The sequence below is a fragment of the Trachypithecus francoisi genome, unplaced genomic scaffold (assembly GCF_009764315.1).
Source record: "Trachypithecus francoisi isolate TF-2019V2 unplaced genomic scaffold, Tfra_2.0 Lachesis_group4, whole genome shotgun sequence".
NCBI classification, from domain to species: domain Eukaryota; kingdom Metazoa; phylum Chordata; class Mammalia; order Primates; family Cercopithecidae; genus Trachypithecus; species Trachypithecus francoisi.
This window is the reverse complement of record NW_022681469.1, coordinates 30,852,292-30,871,931: the sequence shown is the minus strand read 5'-3', so window position 1 is coordinate 30,871,931 and position 19,640 is coordinate 30,852,292. Positions and strand designations below refer to the sequence as shown.

Sequence of the window (19,640 nt, the reverse complement as noted above, 5' to 3'; positions counted from 1 at the left end):
TAAGGAGTTGCCTTGAAGAGGAAATATCATGAGAAATGTTAGGAAGAAAGAGCCATCATTCTTCAAAATGGAGGGCCTCATGCATGATTTCCTAGGTCCTGTCATGGCAGATGAGTGTCCTCAAATGGGGATTATGGGACAGGAAACCTGATACAATAATTAATTGAAGGGTTTTTTTTTTTTATTAGTGGGGCTATAAGGTAGGTGGGGGCTGGGCACCGTGACTGACGGCTATAATCCCAGCACTTTGGGAGCCCAAGGCGGACAGATCGCCTGAGGTTGGGAGTTTGAGACCAGCCTGGCCAGCATGGTGAAACCCTGTCTCTACTAAAAATACAAAAATTAGCCGGGCATGGTGGTGTGCGCCTGTAATCCCAGCTACTCAGGAAGCTGAGGCAGGAGAATCGCTTGAACCCGGGAGGCGGAGGTTGCAGTGAGCCGAGATCACGCCACTGCACTCCAGTCTAGGCAACAGAGTGAGACTCTGTCTCAAAAAAAAAAAAAAAAAGGTAGGAGGTTATGAAAGAAACAAGTAGATCAAATACTGTTTCTTCGGCATCCTATAATTGATTTAAACTGTAGTAATTGCTCTACTAATGTTCCTGATTGTACAGAATGAATGAACCTGAAAGGCTAAGTTCTATCTTGGTCCGTCTAGCTCCCACACCTAGCTTGAGAATAGCTTCTCATATCGGTGCTTCCCTGCTACAGTTTCAAAACTCTTCCTGATGGGATAAGTGAGCGAAGATCACACCATCGTCTCAAATGCTAACTTCCTTTGACAAGACAGTTTCTCCCAGGGATATCCCCCACAGGCCTAGGCCAAATCTCTGACTCACTGCAAGGGTCCATGTGCACTGAACTCATAGATATCATTATTTTTATTGGAAAACACAATTTATAAAACACTGTCCCTCTGGAATAATACTCTTTTTGTGGACAAATACCAAGTTGCTCCCTCTCTTCTCCCCAGCACACTCCACCCCCCTCCCTATGACTGTGCCTTAATAGAAATGAGGAAGTGGTTCAGAGCAGATCCCTAAGTGAGCCTGTCAGGGTCAGGATTAAATTACATCCGTGAAGGCTGGGTTGCTTCCCCAAGCAGTGGACAGCCTCCAGGATAGGGAACAGGACTATTGTGGGTAGGTGGTTTGGCCCAAGTACTGACAGCAAAGCTGGCATGTACCAGAGGATAAAACCTGTGATCATCCTAAAATCTAATTCTAGCCTCTCATTAGGAAATCAAAATGCATTCTTTCTTCGCCTCTCGGAAAGTTGATCTCCCTGCTTTTCTTCTCCTCTGTTCCATGCCATGAATTTTGCACTAACAGTCCTTCCCCATCCAGGGTCCAGCCAGCCTCTTGCTTGCTAAGGCAGAGGAATCTCCCTGGCTTTCCTCCTTGACTGCATTGCAGCCCCTTAGCCTGTGTATCTGCCATAGAACTCCATTCTTCTCTCATTTGCTCCAATTATGGTGCCTTTTAACTGCCTTTCTTTTCTCCTAGCTCTGCAATACTGTTCGGAAGCTCCATGGGCCCTCTCGGTGCTACCTTCTTCCTCCTAGTGCCTCCCCCCTCCCCACTCCCAGTCCTCATAACACTTCATGGTCAGGGAGCATTTCATCACTGACGTGAGTAATAAGGCTTTGACTGCTCTGTGCCAGAGAAACATGGGTAGGGGAGAAGACGTTAGGAAGTTTACCTTCTTGGTAAAGGACCTAGGCTTCCCAAGGTCCCAGCCCTCAGCTTGTGCACCACTATCAGCACCTTCACTTTCTTCTGGCTCACCACAAGGAAAGGTAATCTATTCCTGGACTAACTAAATCAGTGCCTTGGGACAGCTATAGTGCTGGTGTAGGGATCAGAGTACAAGGCAAGGTTTTCCTGGGAAGATAAGTATAACCACGTTTCTCACAGTGATTGGGCTTATAGATATTATTGTCTCTGACTTCTAGATCATCATCCTTCTTCTCTGGAGTAGCACAATAGGCATGTCTCTGGACATACACAGTGTTCAAGAATAGGGGTGGTGATGGGGCTTCTCTGTTGATCTGTATGTTTGAGTGTATTGTCAACTGTTATCTAGCATTTTGCTATATGCTGTGGAGCAGTGAGATCTGTATCACACATATACATGTATAATTATATATATGTAAAATTTCAGTTCTCACAATCTGTGAAGTACTGAGTTAGATAGTAATATTGTCTGTATTTTTTAGGTGAAGAAATTGAGTCTTTTCCCAAAGTCACACAGCTAGTAAGTGATGGAACTAGGATTCAACACAGGAAGACTGGCTACAGAGTCTGTGCTTGCAAGCACTATGCTATATTGTGTGTGTGTGTGTGTGTGTGTGTGTGTATTACATTGATCTAGTTCCTGAAGCCCTTATCACTACTCCAAGAAGTAATTTACTTCGTTTTAATTTAAAGCAAAGATGAAAACAACATTAACCTGTCCAAACCATTCTTCCTCTTGCATGGGAGAGGGGTGCTTCCTGAAAGGAGTGAGACCAAGAGAGTTGCTTTGAGCCAAAAGCTGCCTTGCAGTTTAGCTGAGGCAGGATTCAGAAATGGCGTGAACAGTGCCTTCATTAGCCGATGGCATTGAGTGCTGAGTGCCAGCAGAGGAGATAAAATCAGACATATGTTTGGATATAAATGTTCCTCTCTCTCTTTTTTCTAATTTTAAGCCCCTGCTGCTTTGTTGCAGCGAAATGATGGAGCCGTAATTATAGGCCCTGGCCCCCTGAGGTAGAAGCCTGGGGTAAGGCCCACTTAGCCCTCTCCCAGTCTCTAACCATTACCACGGAAGGAAGCCAGAGACCATGGACTCTGACCCTCTTCCCAGACAACAATAGGAATTGTCTTGCCAGGGACTCTCTGCTGGTGGTTTCACCCAGCACCCAGCAAGTTGCTGGCCTCAATACATGTTAAATAGCCATGATAAAGCTAATGTCTCTAGGCCTTAGAAACTAGCCTCTCTACCTTTACCTCCACTGATAATAGGATCCAGCTGAAGGGTGTTAAAAAGCCCCGGAGCACGTTACAGAAGTGGCAGCTACAGCATGGCACTTAAAGAGCTCGAGCTGGGGTAGATACGGTGGAGAAAAGGAGTGAAAGAGCCTCCCACTATTCTCATTGTTGAGCCGGGTAAGCAAAAACCGCTCCATTATGGGGAACCTCTGTGGTCCAGTAGGTGTTTTAAGACCTCCTCTACACTGCAGAGTTTCCAAGGCTGGGAGGAGGCCAAGCCACCTTTTCTCACTGTAATACACAAAGTCTTATCTAGTTCACTCCTTCCCCTTTAGCTGTCACCCTCTGTGGGATCCTGCAGTTTCTGTCTGCCATTGGGCCTAAGAATCAGGAAACTGTTATGTACAGTCCTGATAATCTAACCCCTTAGCACCTGTGGAGCCCCTGTAGTCAGGCCTTAGAGGGCAGGAGAGCCAGTTCTAAAGAGATTGAACAGCTCTAAGAGGGATAAGAGAACATGGACATATCTTAGGAACGGCCCGTTTTAACTGTGTTTTGCTAGTTAAGTATGTTCTTGATAGCCAATAGCAGAGAGAAAGCACATTGACTTAGGGGTCAAGAGACCTGGGCTTTTAGTCCCACCTCCTCCACTAGCAGTGTGACCTTGGATATGTCTTTTAATTTATCTGGGGCTCAGTTTCTTTGACTGTAGAATATGAAAGGATTAGACTAAATGATTTTTCATGGCTTTCAGTTCTATAATGAAAATTCTCTAACTGCGTATCATCAGCAAGAGTCTTTACATCCAACGTGTTGCTATAACTTCCCCCCGACGAGCTACCAACCCGTGTTCCATTCCTAGGTAACAAACCTTGGCCAGGCCAAGGATGAGTCACAGCATTCACGGCTGCATTTTTGGTACTCACGGGATGCCTCTCTGAAAAGCTGTCCCAAGTGCCTGCTACAGAGGAGGATATACCATGATAGCAAAGGAAGGTTACTGCTGTAAAAGTTGAAACTGCACGGATCAAAGGGCAGGCCTGCTGGGGTAAGGAACTCTCCTTGCAGCTCTGAGGATACTGAAATCTAGGATCCATATTCTTAGTCTCCCCCAACTCCTTTGAGGATCCTTTGAAAAGTCCTTCTCCCACAGATTGGAGCTGAATATAGTCTTCCTTGGGACAAATGCATTTGTCCATAGGACTCTTTCCCAAGATTGTTTTAGGCCCATTTCTGTACCTCACTCCTCAGACTGTTAGCCACAGACCCTTAGTCATTGCAGAGTTACTGCATAATTCCCTGTCTGCTCAAATAGCTGTCAAAAAAAAAAAAAAAAAAGAAGGGTGTTAGGAAATTGGCTCCTCATCCTCTATTTCTGAAACAGCAACTTCCTCCGCAATTTCTCTGAATGCATACCCAGGAAGCTGTTTTAAACAGCCTGAGTTGTGTCTTATGGCACTAGGAAAGGGAGTAATTTCTTGCTTTTTCACCTGGTCCTAGCCAAGTCCCACCCTTTGCTCTTCTGCAGTTTTCTTTTGTATTGGGGGTATGGTGGTAAAGGAGAGGCAGGAGGAATGGATCTTTGGTGCCTAGAACTGTGAGTGGCAGTTTATAAGTGTGTGCCCATACATATGTGCTGGCACGCTGATACCCAGAAATGATGTATATACCCAGGAGGATTAAGAATTGGCCCTTAGCCAGCTGCTGCAAAGTGGAGCCTGCTTCTCTTTCCCTCCTCAGTTCCAAAGAGTTCACACCCACTCAGTCCCAATTCCCTGCATTAGTATAAATACTAGCACTGAAGAAGTGCAGGGTCCTGATTCATGCAGCCTCTCTGGACATTATTACTCGGTAAGCATCAGGAGACAGACACGTACCACAAAGACATGTTTGGATTATTTAGCACCCAGAGAACAGAAGCAACACTGCCTGTCGGAAATATAAGCCAAACTACATTATTACAGACCTCTGAAATCCAGGTCCCCCAGGGTCCTCGGGTAGAGCTGGTGCTGCCTGACCAGCAGCTTCTGCTGAGGTGGCATTTAACTTTTGGCCAGGTCCCAGGAGCTGAGGCTGACCCATTTCCCCTGCTTTTCCAGGGCACAGGGAATTTGGTTATACCCCCAACAAAGCCAGGGACTAACACAGTTAGCTTGTGGAAGGTGCACTAGAATCGGGGTGCTTTTATTTAAGCTAAGGAAAGGTTATTAACAGCTGTAGCATTTTCCCATACTTGAAAATAATTTAACATTTGTCTTTCCCCCATCATACCTCTACCCTCCCCTCCCGCTTTTTTATTAAATAGAAATGATTGGCTCATAAGAATCTATAGGTTCAGGGTCTTATTCAATTTAACCCTTTGGGGACATTGAATTAAAAATTCAACAATATTTATTAAAATACAAAAATACACTTTTCTCACATTACAATCAGTGTTCTTTTGTTGGCAATTCCCCACCCCACCCCCACCCATACCACCCCCTTTCAAATCTGAACCCCTTATTTCCTTTTAAAGCTAAAGTAATAACTGAAAGAAGTTACATCATTATTAAATGGACCAGAATAACAGAGATCTCTGCCTTCCCCACCCACGCCCACCCTTTCTCTTTCACCTTCTCCTGAGGTGGCCTGGGAGAGGGAAGCTTCCCCTCAGTGTGCTCCATTCAACAGGACCCCATGTGGAATTCCATGTGTGCATGCGTGTCACTTGTAACTGTGGCTCTCAGAGCTTTTTTGTGAACCATCCTGGTTGGGAAAGGCTTCATTACTTTACATGAGCCTGTACCCTTTTCGTCTCTCCTTTTTTCTTTGCTACTCATGTTCTGCCCCCACCCCATCACCACAACCGGTTGACATCCACTGTAATAGTCCCTAATGAATCAGCATTTAGAAAAGTCACCAAATCACAAGCATGAGAAAAGCTTCCACTCCCAAGCTCCCCACTTCAGGTTTCTCCTCCCTCTCCACCTTAAAACAAACAAAATCTTTTTAAAAATCATAAAATGCCGTCATTGTCTACAATCATTTGTCAGATTCCAGGAACAACAGGTGGACATGGCACAATGCTAATTTATGGCCTCCTGTGAATACATTCTCTCTGCTTTACCCTCCCTTCCCACCCCCCTGCTGCCGCACCCCTTCAGGGGCCTCCTCCTCCTGGGAAACCCTGAATAGACACATGCCTTGCAGAGTGGGTTAAGCCCAACTGCAGGAATCTGGTGCAATGTGAAAGCATTAAGCTGAGAGCTACGCCAGCTCCCATCCTTCTCTGCTTCTTCCTAAGCATTCTGTCAGGCAAGGCACACGTGTGTCCCAGTGCACAGACCCCCAAGACTTGTGCACATGGACAAAGACTCAGCCCCTTTAAGGGTTCATTTGAATTTTGGTGGTTTTCCTGCTTAAAATACATGTACAGATCTATCTTCCCCTTAGCCTCCGAAGAAAAACATTATTGCCACTAACATTTTGGCACAGTACAAATTCATGGTGCTTTTTTTTGTATTTTTTAAATAAGATAATTCTGCAAAGACAGCTCTCGGCTTAAGAAAGATGTCTGTAGAAATTGGTATTCCTGTGTCCTATGAAGCATCTTCTAAAAAATGACAAGTTCAGTCTATCCCTCTTGCCCCCTCAGCAGCCCACATCCTACCTCTTTAGGGATGTTTGTTGTTTTAGTTTATTTTATCTCAGCAATTTCAACCTTATACCAGAAATCCCTTCTGGCAGCATAGCAAGTTAACTTGTGGCTTGTACCCCACAACATTCCCAAGATTCCCCCCCCACCCCCTTTAAATAGAACTTACAAGTTAGAAAATATTTTTGTTTTGACTTTTTGTTTTTAAATTTTAATATAATCTGTTTTAACCAGCCCATAGATTTAATATATAAGCATATACAAGAAAAAGTCTCTCCCCACTCTGTACAAAAGTTGCTGTCTTTGTGTGCATTCTATTGCATTTTATAAGTTTTTTGGGGGAGGGGAGTCATATTTGAGTTTCCTGTACCTTGTCCTTGGTATGGGTCTGAATTATATAAGGTTCAGAGATAGTGGTGACTGTGGGGTGCAGAGAGTTCCCCAGGCTGTTTTCTGTCCAGTGGGCCCCATGTGCTGGTTTGTAGGTGTTGTAGTTAATATGGTCATGAATTGTGGGCAGCACTACTGCCCCCTCACCTGATACACCGGACGGAGCTGCTGTTGCTGCTGCCGATGTTGCTGCTGGGATGTCTTCGTCCACCTGGATAATCTCAACAGTCCGGGCGGCTGTGACTGTACTCCGCTGCTGGTGCCGCTTACGAAGTTTATAGAAGACAATCAACATGGCGGCAGCTAGCAGAGTCACTGCCACAAAGCAGCCAATTATGATCTTGGTGGTCTTCATGACTTCATCCAGACTGGTTTGCATCTTGTCAGTGGTATCTGTCGCGGGTACTGCCACCTGCTTGGGAACACGGGTGGTCTGAATGAGCACCGTGGTAGAGGTGGTATATGCCGGCTGGTAACCAGTGGATGTGGTAGGAACAGGCTTGTACTTTCGCGTTGTGTCCTCAGGCGAGATCTCTGTGGTCTCCACTGTTACTGTGGTGAAGAAGCTGTAGTTGGAGGTGTTGAGCTCGGCCGTGCTCACATTTAGGTAGGCCGAGGCGTTGGAGTTGCCTGCCACATTGGTCACCATGCATGTGTATACCCCAGTGTCTGAAAGCAGCACGTGGGAAAAGTTCAAGGTGCCGTCGTTGAGGACAGAGATCCGTGGGTGGCGGGAGGCGTGGCTGAGCACTGTCCCATTGGGCAGCAACCACTTCACGGAGGACATAGGGGGAGTCCGACACTTAAGTTCTGCCATCCGACCCTCAGAAATATTGAGGTCTCGAGGTGCATCCATGATGAAGGGGGCAGAGCACTGGAAAGAGGCCTGGTCCACCTCCACGAGGTAGCGGCCTCGCATGTGCATGGGAGCATGACAGCGGCCACAGCAGGTGGAATTGGTGGGTATATACTCTCGAAGCCACCAGGCTAGCCACAAAATGTCACAATCACAGTTCCAAGGATTGTGGTGTAGGTGCAACTCCACCAGGTACCTCAGCGGGGTAAAGAGGTCATGGGGCAAAGAAGAGAGGTTATTGTGGGCCAAGTTGAGTTCCACAAGTGAAGCCAGCCCGTCAAAAGCATTCCGCTCAATCAGGCTGACCTGTGAGTTCATGACCCAGAGCTTCTTGAGGGAGCTCAGGCCATGGAAGGAGCCAGGCCTGATCTCAGGGAAGTGGTTCCCTGACATCTCCAGCTCCTCCAGCCCCACCAGGGGGGTGAGATTGGGCATGTCTTTAATGTTGCACATGCCCAAGTTCAGGTATTTGAGGTTGAACAGCCCCTCAAAAGCTCCCTCAGAGATATACTCCAGCTTCTTGAGCTCCCCCAAGTCCAGGCGCATGAGGGAGGGCACCCGGTTGAAGGCGTAAGAGGGGATGCTTTCGATGGGGTTGTTGCGAAGCCAGAGCTCCCGCAGCTTGGACAGGTATTCAAAGGCCCCGCTAGGGATGACTGTCAGCCAGTTGTCGAACAGCTCCAGGGTGTTGAGGCTGGCCAGGCCATTGAAGGCCCCCACCTCAATCTGCCGGATGGAGTTCCTACCCAACTGCAGGACCTCCAGGTGGTGGAGGTGGCGGAAGGTGTCGGCCTGGATCATCTGGATGTTGTTCTCCATGAGGTTGAGGTACCGGGTGTTGGAGGGAATACCCTGCGGGACCTCGGAGAGGCCCCGGCGGGTGCACACCACCTTGCTGAACTGGTTACTGCACGAGCAGACAGAGGGGCAGTTCTGGGGCCCGGCTGAGGCGGCAGCAGCGATGGCTGCACACAGAATCCACACTTGCGCCGTGAGGTAGACGACTGGGAGCAGGATGGCATTCCAGGTGTGGTGGTGCACAGTTACCTGCCACAAGAGCTTCATGGTGTGGCACGTTCATAATTCACCATCGCCTGGGATTTTGGCTCGGAAAGGAGAACCAGCCCTACCCCGGCTTAAGTGAGCTAGGAGCTCCTCTTTCCATCTGGAGAAGGAGGTGGGGAGGGGGCGATTAGAGAGACGGAGCGGATCGGCCGAAAAAATTCCTGCTAAACTCGAGCGGCCCCTCGTCTCCCAACCCACCCTCAAGGCAAGCCCTCCGAAAGCTACGACTCTCCCACACTGCAACCGTCCCCACCCAGTTCGCCGTCACCTACCTCGGAAGGAAGGCAGGAAAACACTGGCGTGGTGTCCTTAAGCTTTCTCCACGGGAGCTGGGCACCTCGTTCCCATTCCGACTTCTTAGTTTTAATTAACAAAAGGGGGAAGTGGTGGGGGCGGGGAGGGCAGAGGGGAGGGGAGGGGAGGGGAGGGGAGGGAAGGGGTGGGGGAGACAAAATGGCTTCTAGTAAATCCGGAGCCTGAGCCGGCGAAGCCGCGGAGTTGAGGCGCGCCTGGGAGAGCCAAGGCCCGGCGGGCTATGCAGGTGCATGCCCCCCCCTCCGCCCGAGGAGCGGCGCCACCAGCGCTTCCCGGCTTTGTCCTTGGACCCTGGCACGGGCTCGCTCCAGCCGCGGGAGAAGGCGCTTCATCGCCAAAGTGCGCTCCGGCGGCCCCGGTCCGCTCCCCGGGCCGCCGCCGGAGGGGGTGCGGGGGCGCCCCGAAGCCGCCCAGGCCGCGCTCGCTCGATGCTGCGCTCCCTCTCCCCGCGTCGGCCGCTCCGGGCCGGCGGCAGCTGATTGCGGTCGTGAGCTTGCGGGGCGGCGAGAGTTAAGAGGTGTTCGCGGCGCCTTCGCCCTCCCCAGACACACACCCCCTTTCTCCTCGCCTCTTCTCGGAGGGTGGAAGAGACAAAAACCGGGCTCAGTTCTCCAGTCCGCCGGCTGCCGGCGCGCGGGGCGGCGATCCGTCAGGCGCCCGAGGGCCAGCGGCGTGGCAGCTGCGCCCGAACCCGGTCCGCCGGCCGGAGGAGCGCGAGGCGCCCGCGGTCGCGCCTGCACCACAGGCCCCCTTCAGAGAGTCCGGGGGCGGGCGCGGGTCCGGCGGCGGCGGCCGCAGCCCCCGGCGGCGCGCAACCGCCCGTCGCCGCCCGCCCCTGCCCGGCCCCCGGCGCGCCGCCGGCTCCGGATTTGTGCGGAGAGAGCGAGTTCGCGGCTTTGGCTCCCGGCGCCCTCAGTAGCCGCGCCGCCAGCGGACTGCTGCAGCGGCGTGAGGAGCGGGGGTCGCGGCTGCGGGAAACGCTCCGGAGCCCGGGAACATAGTCCCCGCTGGCTAGCGGCGACGGCGGCAACAGCGGGGCTCCTGTGCGCGGCGCCCACCGTCTCCTCCTCGCGCCGGGCTCGCGGTGTTGCAGGCGGCAGCCACGCAGACTGCTCTCTCATCCTTTTGTCCTTCAGTCAGAACGTGAATGTACTGCTGACGCATACTGTTCTGGGAGAAGATTAGCGTGATGCAGTGCTCTTATGTATTAGCGCTGCTCCCCCTCCGCCGGCTGCCTCGCGGGGTTAACGCCGGCGCCTTCCAGCGCCGCGCCGGCCGGCGCCGCGCAGCCCCGCGCCTCCGGCCGCCCGTCTTCCTCCTTCCTTCCTCCTCTCTTCCTCTCTCTTCCCCTCCCCCCTCCCCCCTCCCCGGGCCGCTTCCTCCCCGCCCCCTCTAGACGAGCGGAGCGGGGCCAGGGCGAGCGAGCTGGAGTGAGCGTCAAGTGAGGGGCCGCGCGCAAGTCGCAGGCGTTCGCAGCTATTTTGGGCCGGTCGGAGGGAGCCGTTGGGTGGCCGCTGATAGGCTGGAGCGGCGCGGGGCTGCGGCGGGAGAGCCCTCACCGGCCCCCGCCCTCTGGCCCGCACCCAACGCCCCCTGGCTCTGGAGTGCGGGGCTCAGGGGCCCGGCGGCCCGCAGCGGGGCCGCTGCAGTTGGCCTGCCTCCCGCCCGGCCCGCGTCATCCTCACCCGGGCCGCGGACTCGCGCTCGGAGTTCGGAACTGCGTGGTGGGGACTCGGGGGAGGGCGGTGGGGGCCACGAGGCACCCAGGACCGAGAGCCCGGGCTTCGCTGCTGCACTGCCGCCGGCCCCTCTTTCGCTCTGCCTCACCCCTCTTGGGTTCTCACTGGGGCTTTAAATGAGAGTTTCCTTAATGAGGGTTGCGGGGGCGGGAAACAGTGGCAGGAATGACCAAGTGCGACGAGCTGGGGAATGACAACCTGGGACAGCACAGAGGCCGGCAGGAAGGATTGAGGTGAACTCCCGGAGCCCACGACACAGTCCATTCATTCATGGAGCTGCAGCCGCGGTTTCTCAGTCTTCGCTGGCCGGAGTCGCCCCTTGCCGCTGCGCCCAGAGAACTGGGGGAAGGGAGGCGGGCGGCTGAGCCCCCTGCCCTGTGAGCTCGCCAGCCCCTCCTTGGCTAGGACTCTCTGAAAAGAACTGCGTAGCAGCCAGGGGTAGCGATTGGGAGTGGGGGTGGAATTCTTGCTCCTATTTCTGGTAGGAGACCCTAAGGCATTTGACAGACTAGTGTAGGAGAACAGGACTAGGTCAGCTTTTTCTCACCCGCCTGAAAAAAGACTGCCCCTTTCTCTGCCGACTGTAGGTGGGGCAATCTGTAGCTGAGCCCTGGGAAGCCGGTCCAGTAGAATATAACATGGTTTAATATCCCTTCCCTTCAAGAGCTGCCTCCATACTCCTCATCCCCCACCCCTCTCCCAGTGTGATTTCTGGCAGCCTCGCTAGATAAACCCTCATCACCTGCACGTGGGTTGTTGCTTCAGAACGAGGAGGTCCTAGATTTCTCAGCTCTCTGGTTTCTACCACACCCGTTTCTTAGTATTGTCTTCTGCCCAGTAACCTGGACCTCCTTAAATACGCCATGGAATACTGGAAGTCCTGGAAACAGTTCCTTTGTAAGCAAGTTGGAGTCCCCATTCTTTACCAAGACCTTTCTGTTACGGTTTGCTGTCAAATAATAACCTTGATAGTTTCTATTTATTGAACCCTTACTCTGTCTGTACTCCACTGTTAATATTCCCAGCAACCCTATTATTAATTTTATATGGGTCAAACATGTTGCCTCGGGTCACTAGTAAGTGATAGTGGATTTGAGCCTCAGCATGTCTCAGATGTCAATGAACTTGGGTGTAGAAGTGATTCCCCGAAGTATTCTCCCAGTGGGATGAGAACTCAGGTTTCATTCATCCACTTCAATCGTCATTTACTGGAATGCTTATCTACTATGTGCCATCCACCATACCAAGTACTTGTATCTGTTCTTGTTTAATCTTCATTTACCCAGTGAAAGTAATTGCCACACTTGTCTCCATTTCATAGATGGAGGGCACTTGGCTCAGGCAGGCAAATAACTTGCCCAAGGTCATACACTAGAAAATGACAGAGCCAACCTTTCCATTCAGCCTTCAAACCGTGAGTCCAATGTTTTTATCACTAACAAGAATGCCTGCTGTGTCCACTCTGCATAGAGTAAATGGTGGAGGCAAGTGGAGGGGGGAGGAGGGAGAGACTGTAGGAAAGTTCAGTTAAGGATGTGTCAGAGAAGTAAGATGAAGGGTAGGAGATGGGCTAAGAAAATGAACTCATCAAGAAGAATAAGGGAGACATGGAGGCAAGTCAAACCCTGATACTAGGGTTTAGTTCCATCTGAGCTCCTTAGCAACCCTTTTTATGTCTTGATTGAAACCCCATCTGCATATCTTCAGTCTCAAGCAGGACACTACCGTCTAGTAGACTCAAATGTGAACCTAGCCTGACAGCACTGCGGAGGACACTCTGACTTTCTGGTGAAAGGTTCTGCTCCTTTATAGCTGGCACCAACCTAGTAGAGTCGTCTGTTGCCTGAGGAGACGCCTGGTCAGGGTCTGGATGGCAACGATTAAGTATGACTATCCCTCCTTCCTCAGGCAACAGGGGCTCTGCCTGGGCTGGTCCCCTGCTACTGTGGGCAAACTCAAACCCTGTCTGTTCAGCTCCAGGCTCCACAGATGAAAGCTGCTGCCCCGCACTGTAAAGGTGGATGAAAGTGGGGGCTGATTTGGGTCAGGCCAGTACTTAGTAATGAGGTTGTCTCTCAGTAAATATTTGTGACTGCCATCCATGAAGGTGACTATGCCCAAGCTCTGTCGAACTCTACACCAGGCTGCTTTGCCCCTGTAAGCCAACTGGGCCAGGAAAGCACCACTGAACCTACTAACTGGACTACAGAGGAGGCTGTGGGGCCATCGTTGCACAGAGCCCTTCTGAGCTGAAAGTGGGACTGCAGCCTCTCATTTTGGTAACCCAAGTACCATCTAGCCATGGCTTCTTGCCCCTCACAGCCCCTGGCTCTGAGTGCTTCTTGGATTTGGAATGGTGCCACCAAGGAATAAGAAGGGAAGAAGCCTACTTAAACCCTAAGAGAAAGAGACACTGGATTCAGATTGTTTTCACTTGCAGTTTCACACAGGGAGACTCCTGTGATAAAGCCAGAGAGAGCTAAAAAAGCCAGCAGTGATTGGGCAAGGCCTGTGTCAGTAGCCTGGTATTGTAAAATGAGCCCTGTGCTAAGTTTGGGATACCTGAGTTCTAGTCCCCTTTCTGCCACTGATTAGACATGTGACAAACCTTAAAATAGCTCTAAACATCGGTTTTTCCATTTATAAAATCAAGGAAATGGATTAGAAAGTTTCTTACCGTTCTCTTAGTCCATGATTCCTGCCCCATCTCAGATATGTAGTTCTGTGAAGAAGGTTGATCCTTTGGGATTGTAGCCAAGTCTTGGAAATGGGCCACAAACTTAAGTGAGAATGCTTTCGTCATTTAATCTAGAGATGCACAGTGCCTTACCTTGCCGAGCAGAGCAAATCGGACTGTGTTTTCCCAGCTACTAAAAAGACACACAGATCACAGAATGTTAAACTAAAATGGACCTTGGAGATTATCTGGATTTAATCTCTCACTTTACAGATGTCACTAATGAAGCTCAGGCGCAGTGACTTACCTAAAGCTACATGACTAGTTAGTGTCAGAGACTGTCCTTTCTGACCTCAGTTCCTCAGTCAAAATGACAATGTATGGCTAATTGGCTTTTAAACCTGGGCCTTGAAGATATTTCCAAATACCTGTCTTCTGTGGGCTTGTATGCCGGTGCAACTATACTTTGCTGGATTGGGATAAAGAAGAGTCTTCAATAGCACCTGTCTGCACTTCCTAGTGACTTTGGGTCCCCAATAGAAAATGAGAGAAATGGTCATCTAGAGGACCCAGGACTGTCCCACCCAGCCAGGATAATTGGGTTCCTAGTAAAGCCTGGGCTAGACCACTCCCCAAACCTGATATGCATCCCTGAGGCATTATCCTGAGCAGCCACTAGATGTCCATAATGCCTCATAGGGTGTTCCAGGAGTGAGTAGTCTTTGACTGGGTATTATTTTGCCACCAAATAGGCTTTGGGGCCCCTTTTAAGGGTAGGTCGGTCCATCAGTGGTAGGAACAGAACCGGAGCAAAGACATAGAAGGAATTTGGGAAACTAGAAAGAAAAAAGTAGTATGGAAATTGCCCTCCACAAAGGGAAGGAAAGATATCAATTGGTGAATCAGTAATAATAAAAAGTAGGAATGGTCTACGTGGAAATAGTTACTGCCTTCTTTCCAAGGTAATGAACACGTGTGTGTGTGTGTGTGTCTCTGTCTGTCTTAGTTCCACCCACGTGTGCAAACACCCATCAGGGACAACTAGCCATGAATTTTCTGTTTAATAAGTAAAATCAGAATTGCAAAAGGAAGGTTATTTTTCTTGCCTGTGATCCCATAGTGAGGCTGGCTGTGCCATTACTACCCACAGTCATAAAGGGAATGGATTTTATTCCTGGAGCCTGATGATTCAAGGCAAGACAGCTGTTCTAGAGTTACCCACTCTTCTGAGTGTGCTTAGAATCTTTTCCCCCAAGGACTGAGCTCTTTAAGGAAGTCAGAAGGGAGTGGACAGTAAAGGATAAAAAAGCATTCTCCCTCCAGGTCCCATCAAGAGCAATTTTTTAAAACCTTGGCTAAGAAAAGACACACTGCTTAATACAAATGGTAAAGAGCTATAGAATGGAAAGGCCTTTCCCACTCCTCTGAGTTTCCAGGGCTTACAGTTTCTTTGTGGGCTGTCAGGTTCGCGTGATGGGGAAAACCTCCCAGCTAGCACTCTGCCTCCTCTTTTGGAGTAGTTTGCACGGGTTCTAGCCACAGTCACTTACATGCTCAAATTGAAAAGAGAGGTTCAGCCGGGAGTCTTGAAAATGCACTTCTGCAGGTACACTGGCCCGTTCCAGGCCCTTGTGACTTTTCCTCTTTAATTGCCCGTGTTTGGCAGTAACAATGGTTTTAATAGCAACATTTACTGCAGCGTTGATAGGTACTTGGTACTGTGTTAAGTTACACAGATTTACTCCTCACAACAGCTCTGTGAGATGAGTACCATTAGATTTCCCCATTTTGCAGATGAATTTAAGAAGTGTTCTCAGGATCACAGAACTGATGAGTGACTAAATTTGTTTCTTGAGGCTGCCGTAACAAATCACCACATAGTTGGTGCAGGGCTGCACTCCCTCCAGAGGTCCTAGGAGAGAATCATTCCTTGCCTCTTGCCCCTGCCAGCTTCTGGTGGCTGTCAGCATTCCTTGATTTATAGCTGTATCACTTCATTCTCGGCCTCCATGGTCACACTGCCTTCTCCTTTTCTGTCTTCCTCTCTCCTCTTGATGACTTATAAGGACACCTGTCATCGGATTTAGGGCCTACCTGGATAATCCAGGATGATCTCCTTATCTCAAGATTCTTAATTTAAATGGGTCTTTGCAGACATAATTTTCAAATAGGTTAAGTGTCGCAGGATTCTGGGGGCTCATTCAGCCCATTACAGTGATAGAGCCAGGTTTCAGTCTCAGTGTAGAGCCCAAACTCAACCACTGTGATGCTGTGATGTGCCATTTAAGAGGAACGGGAAAGGGACAATGCATCTGATAACCAACAGGTGACTCTTCCACACACCTGTGCCTGTCAAGGGTAGGGGAGCCAAACAGGAGTTGTGTGGCTGTTGAGTCTTCCCACTGGGAAGGGAGAGAGTCTCTCAATCAGGAAACATCACATGAGCCGAGAGAAGGGAGCAGGCTGACAAGACACACTCAGGAGAAATCTCTCTCTTATTTTCTGTTTCTTTCTGATTCCATTCTTAATGATTTTCTCACTTTCCCTTTACATTATCTCTAGATTTTATCCCAAAGATACTGGAACACTTAAGCATTTACCAGTAGAAACACCAAAAGTACCTCCTGCGTTGCCACCAAATTTGGCTCCACTGTATCTAATTCTTAGAAATTTTGAGTTTCATGTTCATTGGAGATTAAGGGATACCTCCAGATCAGGGCCAGCAGGTACAGATGTGGAACTAAGAGCTGTGGATAGAGAGACTTCCCAGGCATCTCAAATATAAATGTGATCATTAATCCATGCCTATGCTTACAATTAGCCTCTTCACAGACACACAGTGTATTCTTAAAATTATTCAGATTTTGGTTGGAGGAAACAAAACTATTTTTTCCCAAATGGACTAATACAAAATTTGCCACATAAGAGCACATGCGTGTCTGTGTGTGTGGATGCTAGTGGGCATTGTAGCGTACTGGTAGGTGCAAAGCACCTCTGGAGTCAAACAGACCTGAGTTTAAACTCCAGTTCTGCCTCTTACATACCATGTATATATAAGTTAGTTGTTTAAGCCCCCGATTCTTCACATGTAAAGTGGTATTAATAACTTTTTTCATGGTATTGTTGAACTAGAAGCAAGTAAAGGAAATCTTAATCTCAGCAAATAGTGATGGTGGTATCATCTATTATTTTCTTATGTGGAAACCAGTATAGAAGAGGCTGTCTTGTTCAAAGTCAGTTATTGAGGGAATTATTTTCTTCTAGATACCTGCTCTTGTTATTGCACCTAATTTATAACTTTCAGTTCTTCATTTAAGGTATGAGATGTTTTTCGTTGTTTGTTTTTAACAGTTACTGGGTGGGGTTGTTGGTTTTTTTTAATTTTGAGGTAATTTTAGACTTATAGACAGGTCAAAAATAGTACTGAGTTCCCATATGTGCTTCACCCAGCTTTCTCTTATGTGAGTTAATATATTACATAACCACAGAACATTTATTCAAAACTAAGAAATTAATCTATTCAAGACATAGATTTTTACACTTGCCCTCTTCAGGCTCTTCTCCATAGCAACCAAAGTGATCTTTGTGACAGTAGATCAGATTATGTTATTGATTTGCTTAAAATGCCCCAGTGTCTTCCTCTCATAGTTTGAGTAACAACCATACTGCTTCCCATGGCCCACAGGCCCTAAGCCTTTGTTGCTGCCTGCACCTCTGCCCTCAGGTTTTATGGTCTTCCTCCTCATTCCCTGCACTTCAGTTCTACTGGTCTTCTTTCTCTTCCTTGAATACTCTTATGTGGTTCTCCCCGTTAAAGCCTTTACTCTTTCTTCAACCTAAAATGTTCCCCCACATCTTCAGGTGGCTATCCTGTCCAGAGTAGCCCCACTCATCACAGTCATATCACCCAGCTTTATTTGTCTCATTTTATTTTCCATTATCTGAAATTGTCTTGTTTATGGGCTGTATATTGTGCATCCCCACAAGAACAGAGGCCCCTCCATCTTGTTTCCAATACCTAGACCATAGCAGTGAGTTTATTATTTCAGAGGGATGAGGACTGTTTTTGCTATCCCATGTGGGTAAGAGCTCAGGCCTTCCTAATTTTATCGATAGCCCTAGCCCTACCCTGCTCTACTTACATTCTTTGAAGAAGCAGGTAAAAAATTGCTAGCCTGATTTTTTTTTTAATGCTAGAAAAATGAGGGAGAATCCTAGTGACCTTAAGGTGTCTCCAGTTCTCAATTTTTAGAATTCCTAGCCCTTTGCTGGCAGATTTATGAAGGAGAGTTTTATGGATGTACCATAAAGGCTCACAGGTTCTTGGCAGTTGTGAATATGTGAGGAGTGAGCATTGGTGCACAAATACACGTTATCTGTGCTCATGTACACATAAGCCTGTCATTTTCAAATTGGCTAAAGTGCATTTTCTCCAAAGGGAGTGGGGGCTGTTGAGCCTGAAATAGGGAACACCAGGACAGTAAGATCAAATGCTTTGAAAGTGGCTGTGCCAACGCTTTTTGCTAATTAAAGGATGTTAGGACAATCACCACTAGCAGCAGTAAAGGGCGCCCCATTACCTCGCTTTATGGAGAGCTGGGTAAATTTAAAGGCAGCTATAAATATCCCACTGAGTGCCAGAACTGTAGCACAGTCGGCGGGTACCTGCTGGGCAAGGAGAGGAGCCCAGAGCTTCTGGTCCGCTCTCTCCAGGGCCCTCATCTCTGTTACCTGTCAGTCCCCAAATTTTGCTTGACTGAAGAACAATTCCATCAACAAACCCTTAATTTAAAAACACTCGGAGAGACAGCAAACAGCTGTGTGTTGAGTCTGGGAGCCCAGACCACCTGGGTCCTTCTCCAGCTTTGTCAGTGACTTTCTTTTTCTTTTGCCTGGATGGAAGATGTTTCTTCATGTTGTGATTTTGTTTCCTTGAAACATGAGGTGTGTCACAGAAATTTCAAAAAAAAAAAAAAAAAATCCAGGTGCAGTGGCTTATGCCTGTAATCCCAGCACTTTGGGAGGCCAAAGTGGGGGAATCGCTTCGCTTGAGCCTGGGAGGAGGAGGTTGTAGTGAGCCGAGATTGCACCACTCACTCCAACTCTGGTCATCAAACAGAGCAAGGTCCTATCTTAAAAAAAAAAAAAAAAAAAAGTGACGTGGTTTAAGACTTTTCTCCTGGGAATATTCTAGAGCCCCTTAGCTGAGCAAACTCTGTGTTCCGGAGAAAATTTTAGCACCTGTAAAGTGGGAACAAAATGGGAACATACTTTTTATACTTAGCCTACGGAATTTCTGACTCAATTAAAGATTTTTACTAAGCTTGGAACTTTCTCAATGTTTTAAGTCTATTCAGTTTGGCTTGAAACCTATTATGTCCTTTTCTGGGGTTTCTTCTTGTATCTCTTCCATGGCCTCCAAGCTGTTCTAATCGGTTGGTTTGTAGAGTGGTGCCACATTGGCACTGCCTCCTCTCTTCCAGCTTTCTTGATCTATTGTTCATTTTCTTTAGATATCAGCATCTGTGGCCATCAAGTTGCCTTGCACAGTTTGCTAATTGTTTTCGATTGTATGCCTCCAGCTTGAGCTGTGGTTAGGATTTTCCTGTTGTAATAGTCCACTCAGTACTGGCCTAGTAACATGAGTTCCTTGGCTTGTTCATTTGTCTCATCTAAGGAGTTCCAGGGAGATGATTAAGGGACCCATAATAGAAATGTGGGCTTGAACTTTGTCTCTCTGTAACTGGTGCTCTTCATCCCACCCCTTCCCATCTTTATGCAAAAGGACAAGCACTTTACTTTAAAAGCGGAGGGGACTGCAGTGCAGGGGCTTCTGTCTATAATCCTAGCACTACAGGAGGTCGAGGCTGGAGGATCACTTGAGCCCAGGAGTTTGAGATTAGCCTGGGCAATATAGTGAGACCCCCTATCTCTAAAATAATAATAATAACAATTTAAAAAATAAGAGGTAGAGGGGAGTGCAGCATTGGGA

General features: G+C 48.7%; 2 protein-coding genes across 11 annotated transcripts in view; one reads left to right on the top strand and one right to left on the bottom strand.

The window, feature by feature from the left end:
- Positions 1–9,719, bottom strand: part of LRRC4 (leucine rich repeat containing 4) — a 90,720-nt gene extending 81,001 nt beyond the window's left edge. For 9 of the 10 annotated variants that reach the window (XR_004433349.1, XR_004433351.1, XR_004433348.1 and 6 more), the window contains exons 1-2: positions 9,190–9,344; positions 7,144–9,017 (exon numbers count right to left, since the gene is read on the bottom strand). Coding sequence is in view for 5 of the 10 variants with exons in the window: in XM_033195140.1 (XP_033051031.1) it covers positions 7,144–8,917 (1,774 nt within the window). In the remaining 5 variants the exon portion in view is untranslated. Of the gene's footprint in view, positions 1–5,345; positions 9,018–9,189 lie in introns of those variants that run through there. The other variant, XM_033195135.1, reaches the window with a different exon arrangement.
- Positions 1–19,640, top strand: part of SND1 (staphylococcal nuclease and tudor domain containing 1) — a 452,156-nt gene that overhangs the window by 378,453 nt on the left and 54,063 nt on the right. The gene's annotated exons all lie outside the window — the stretch shown is intronic.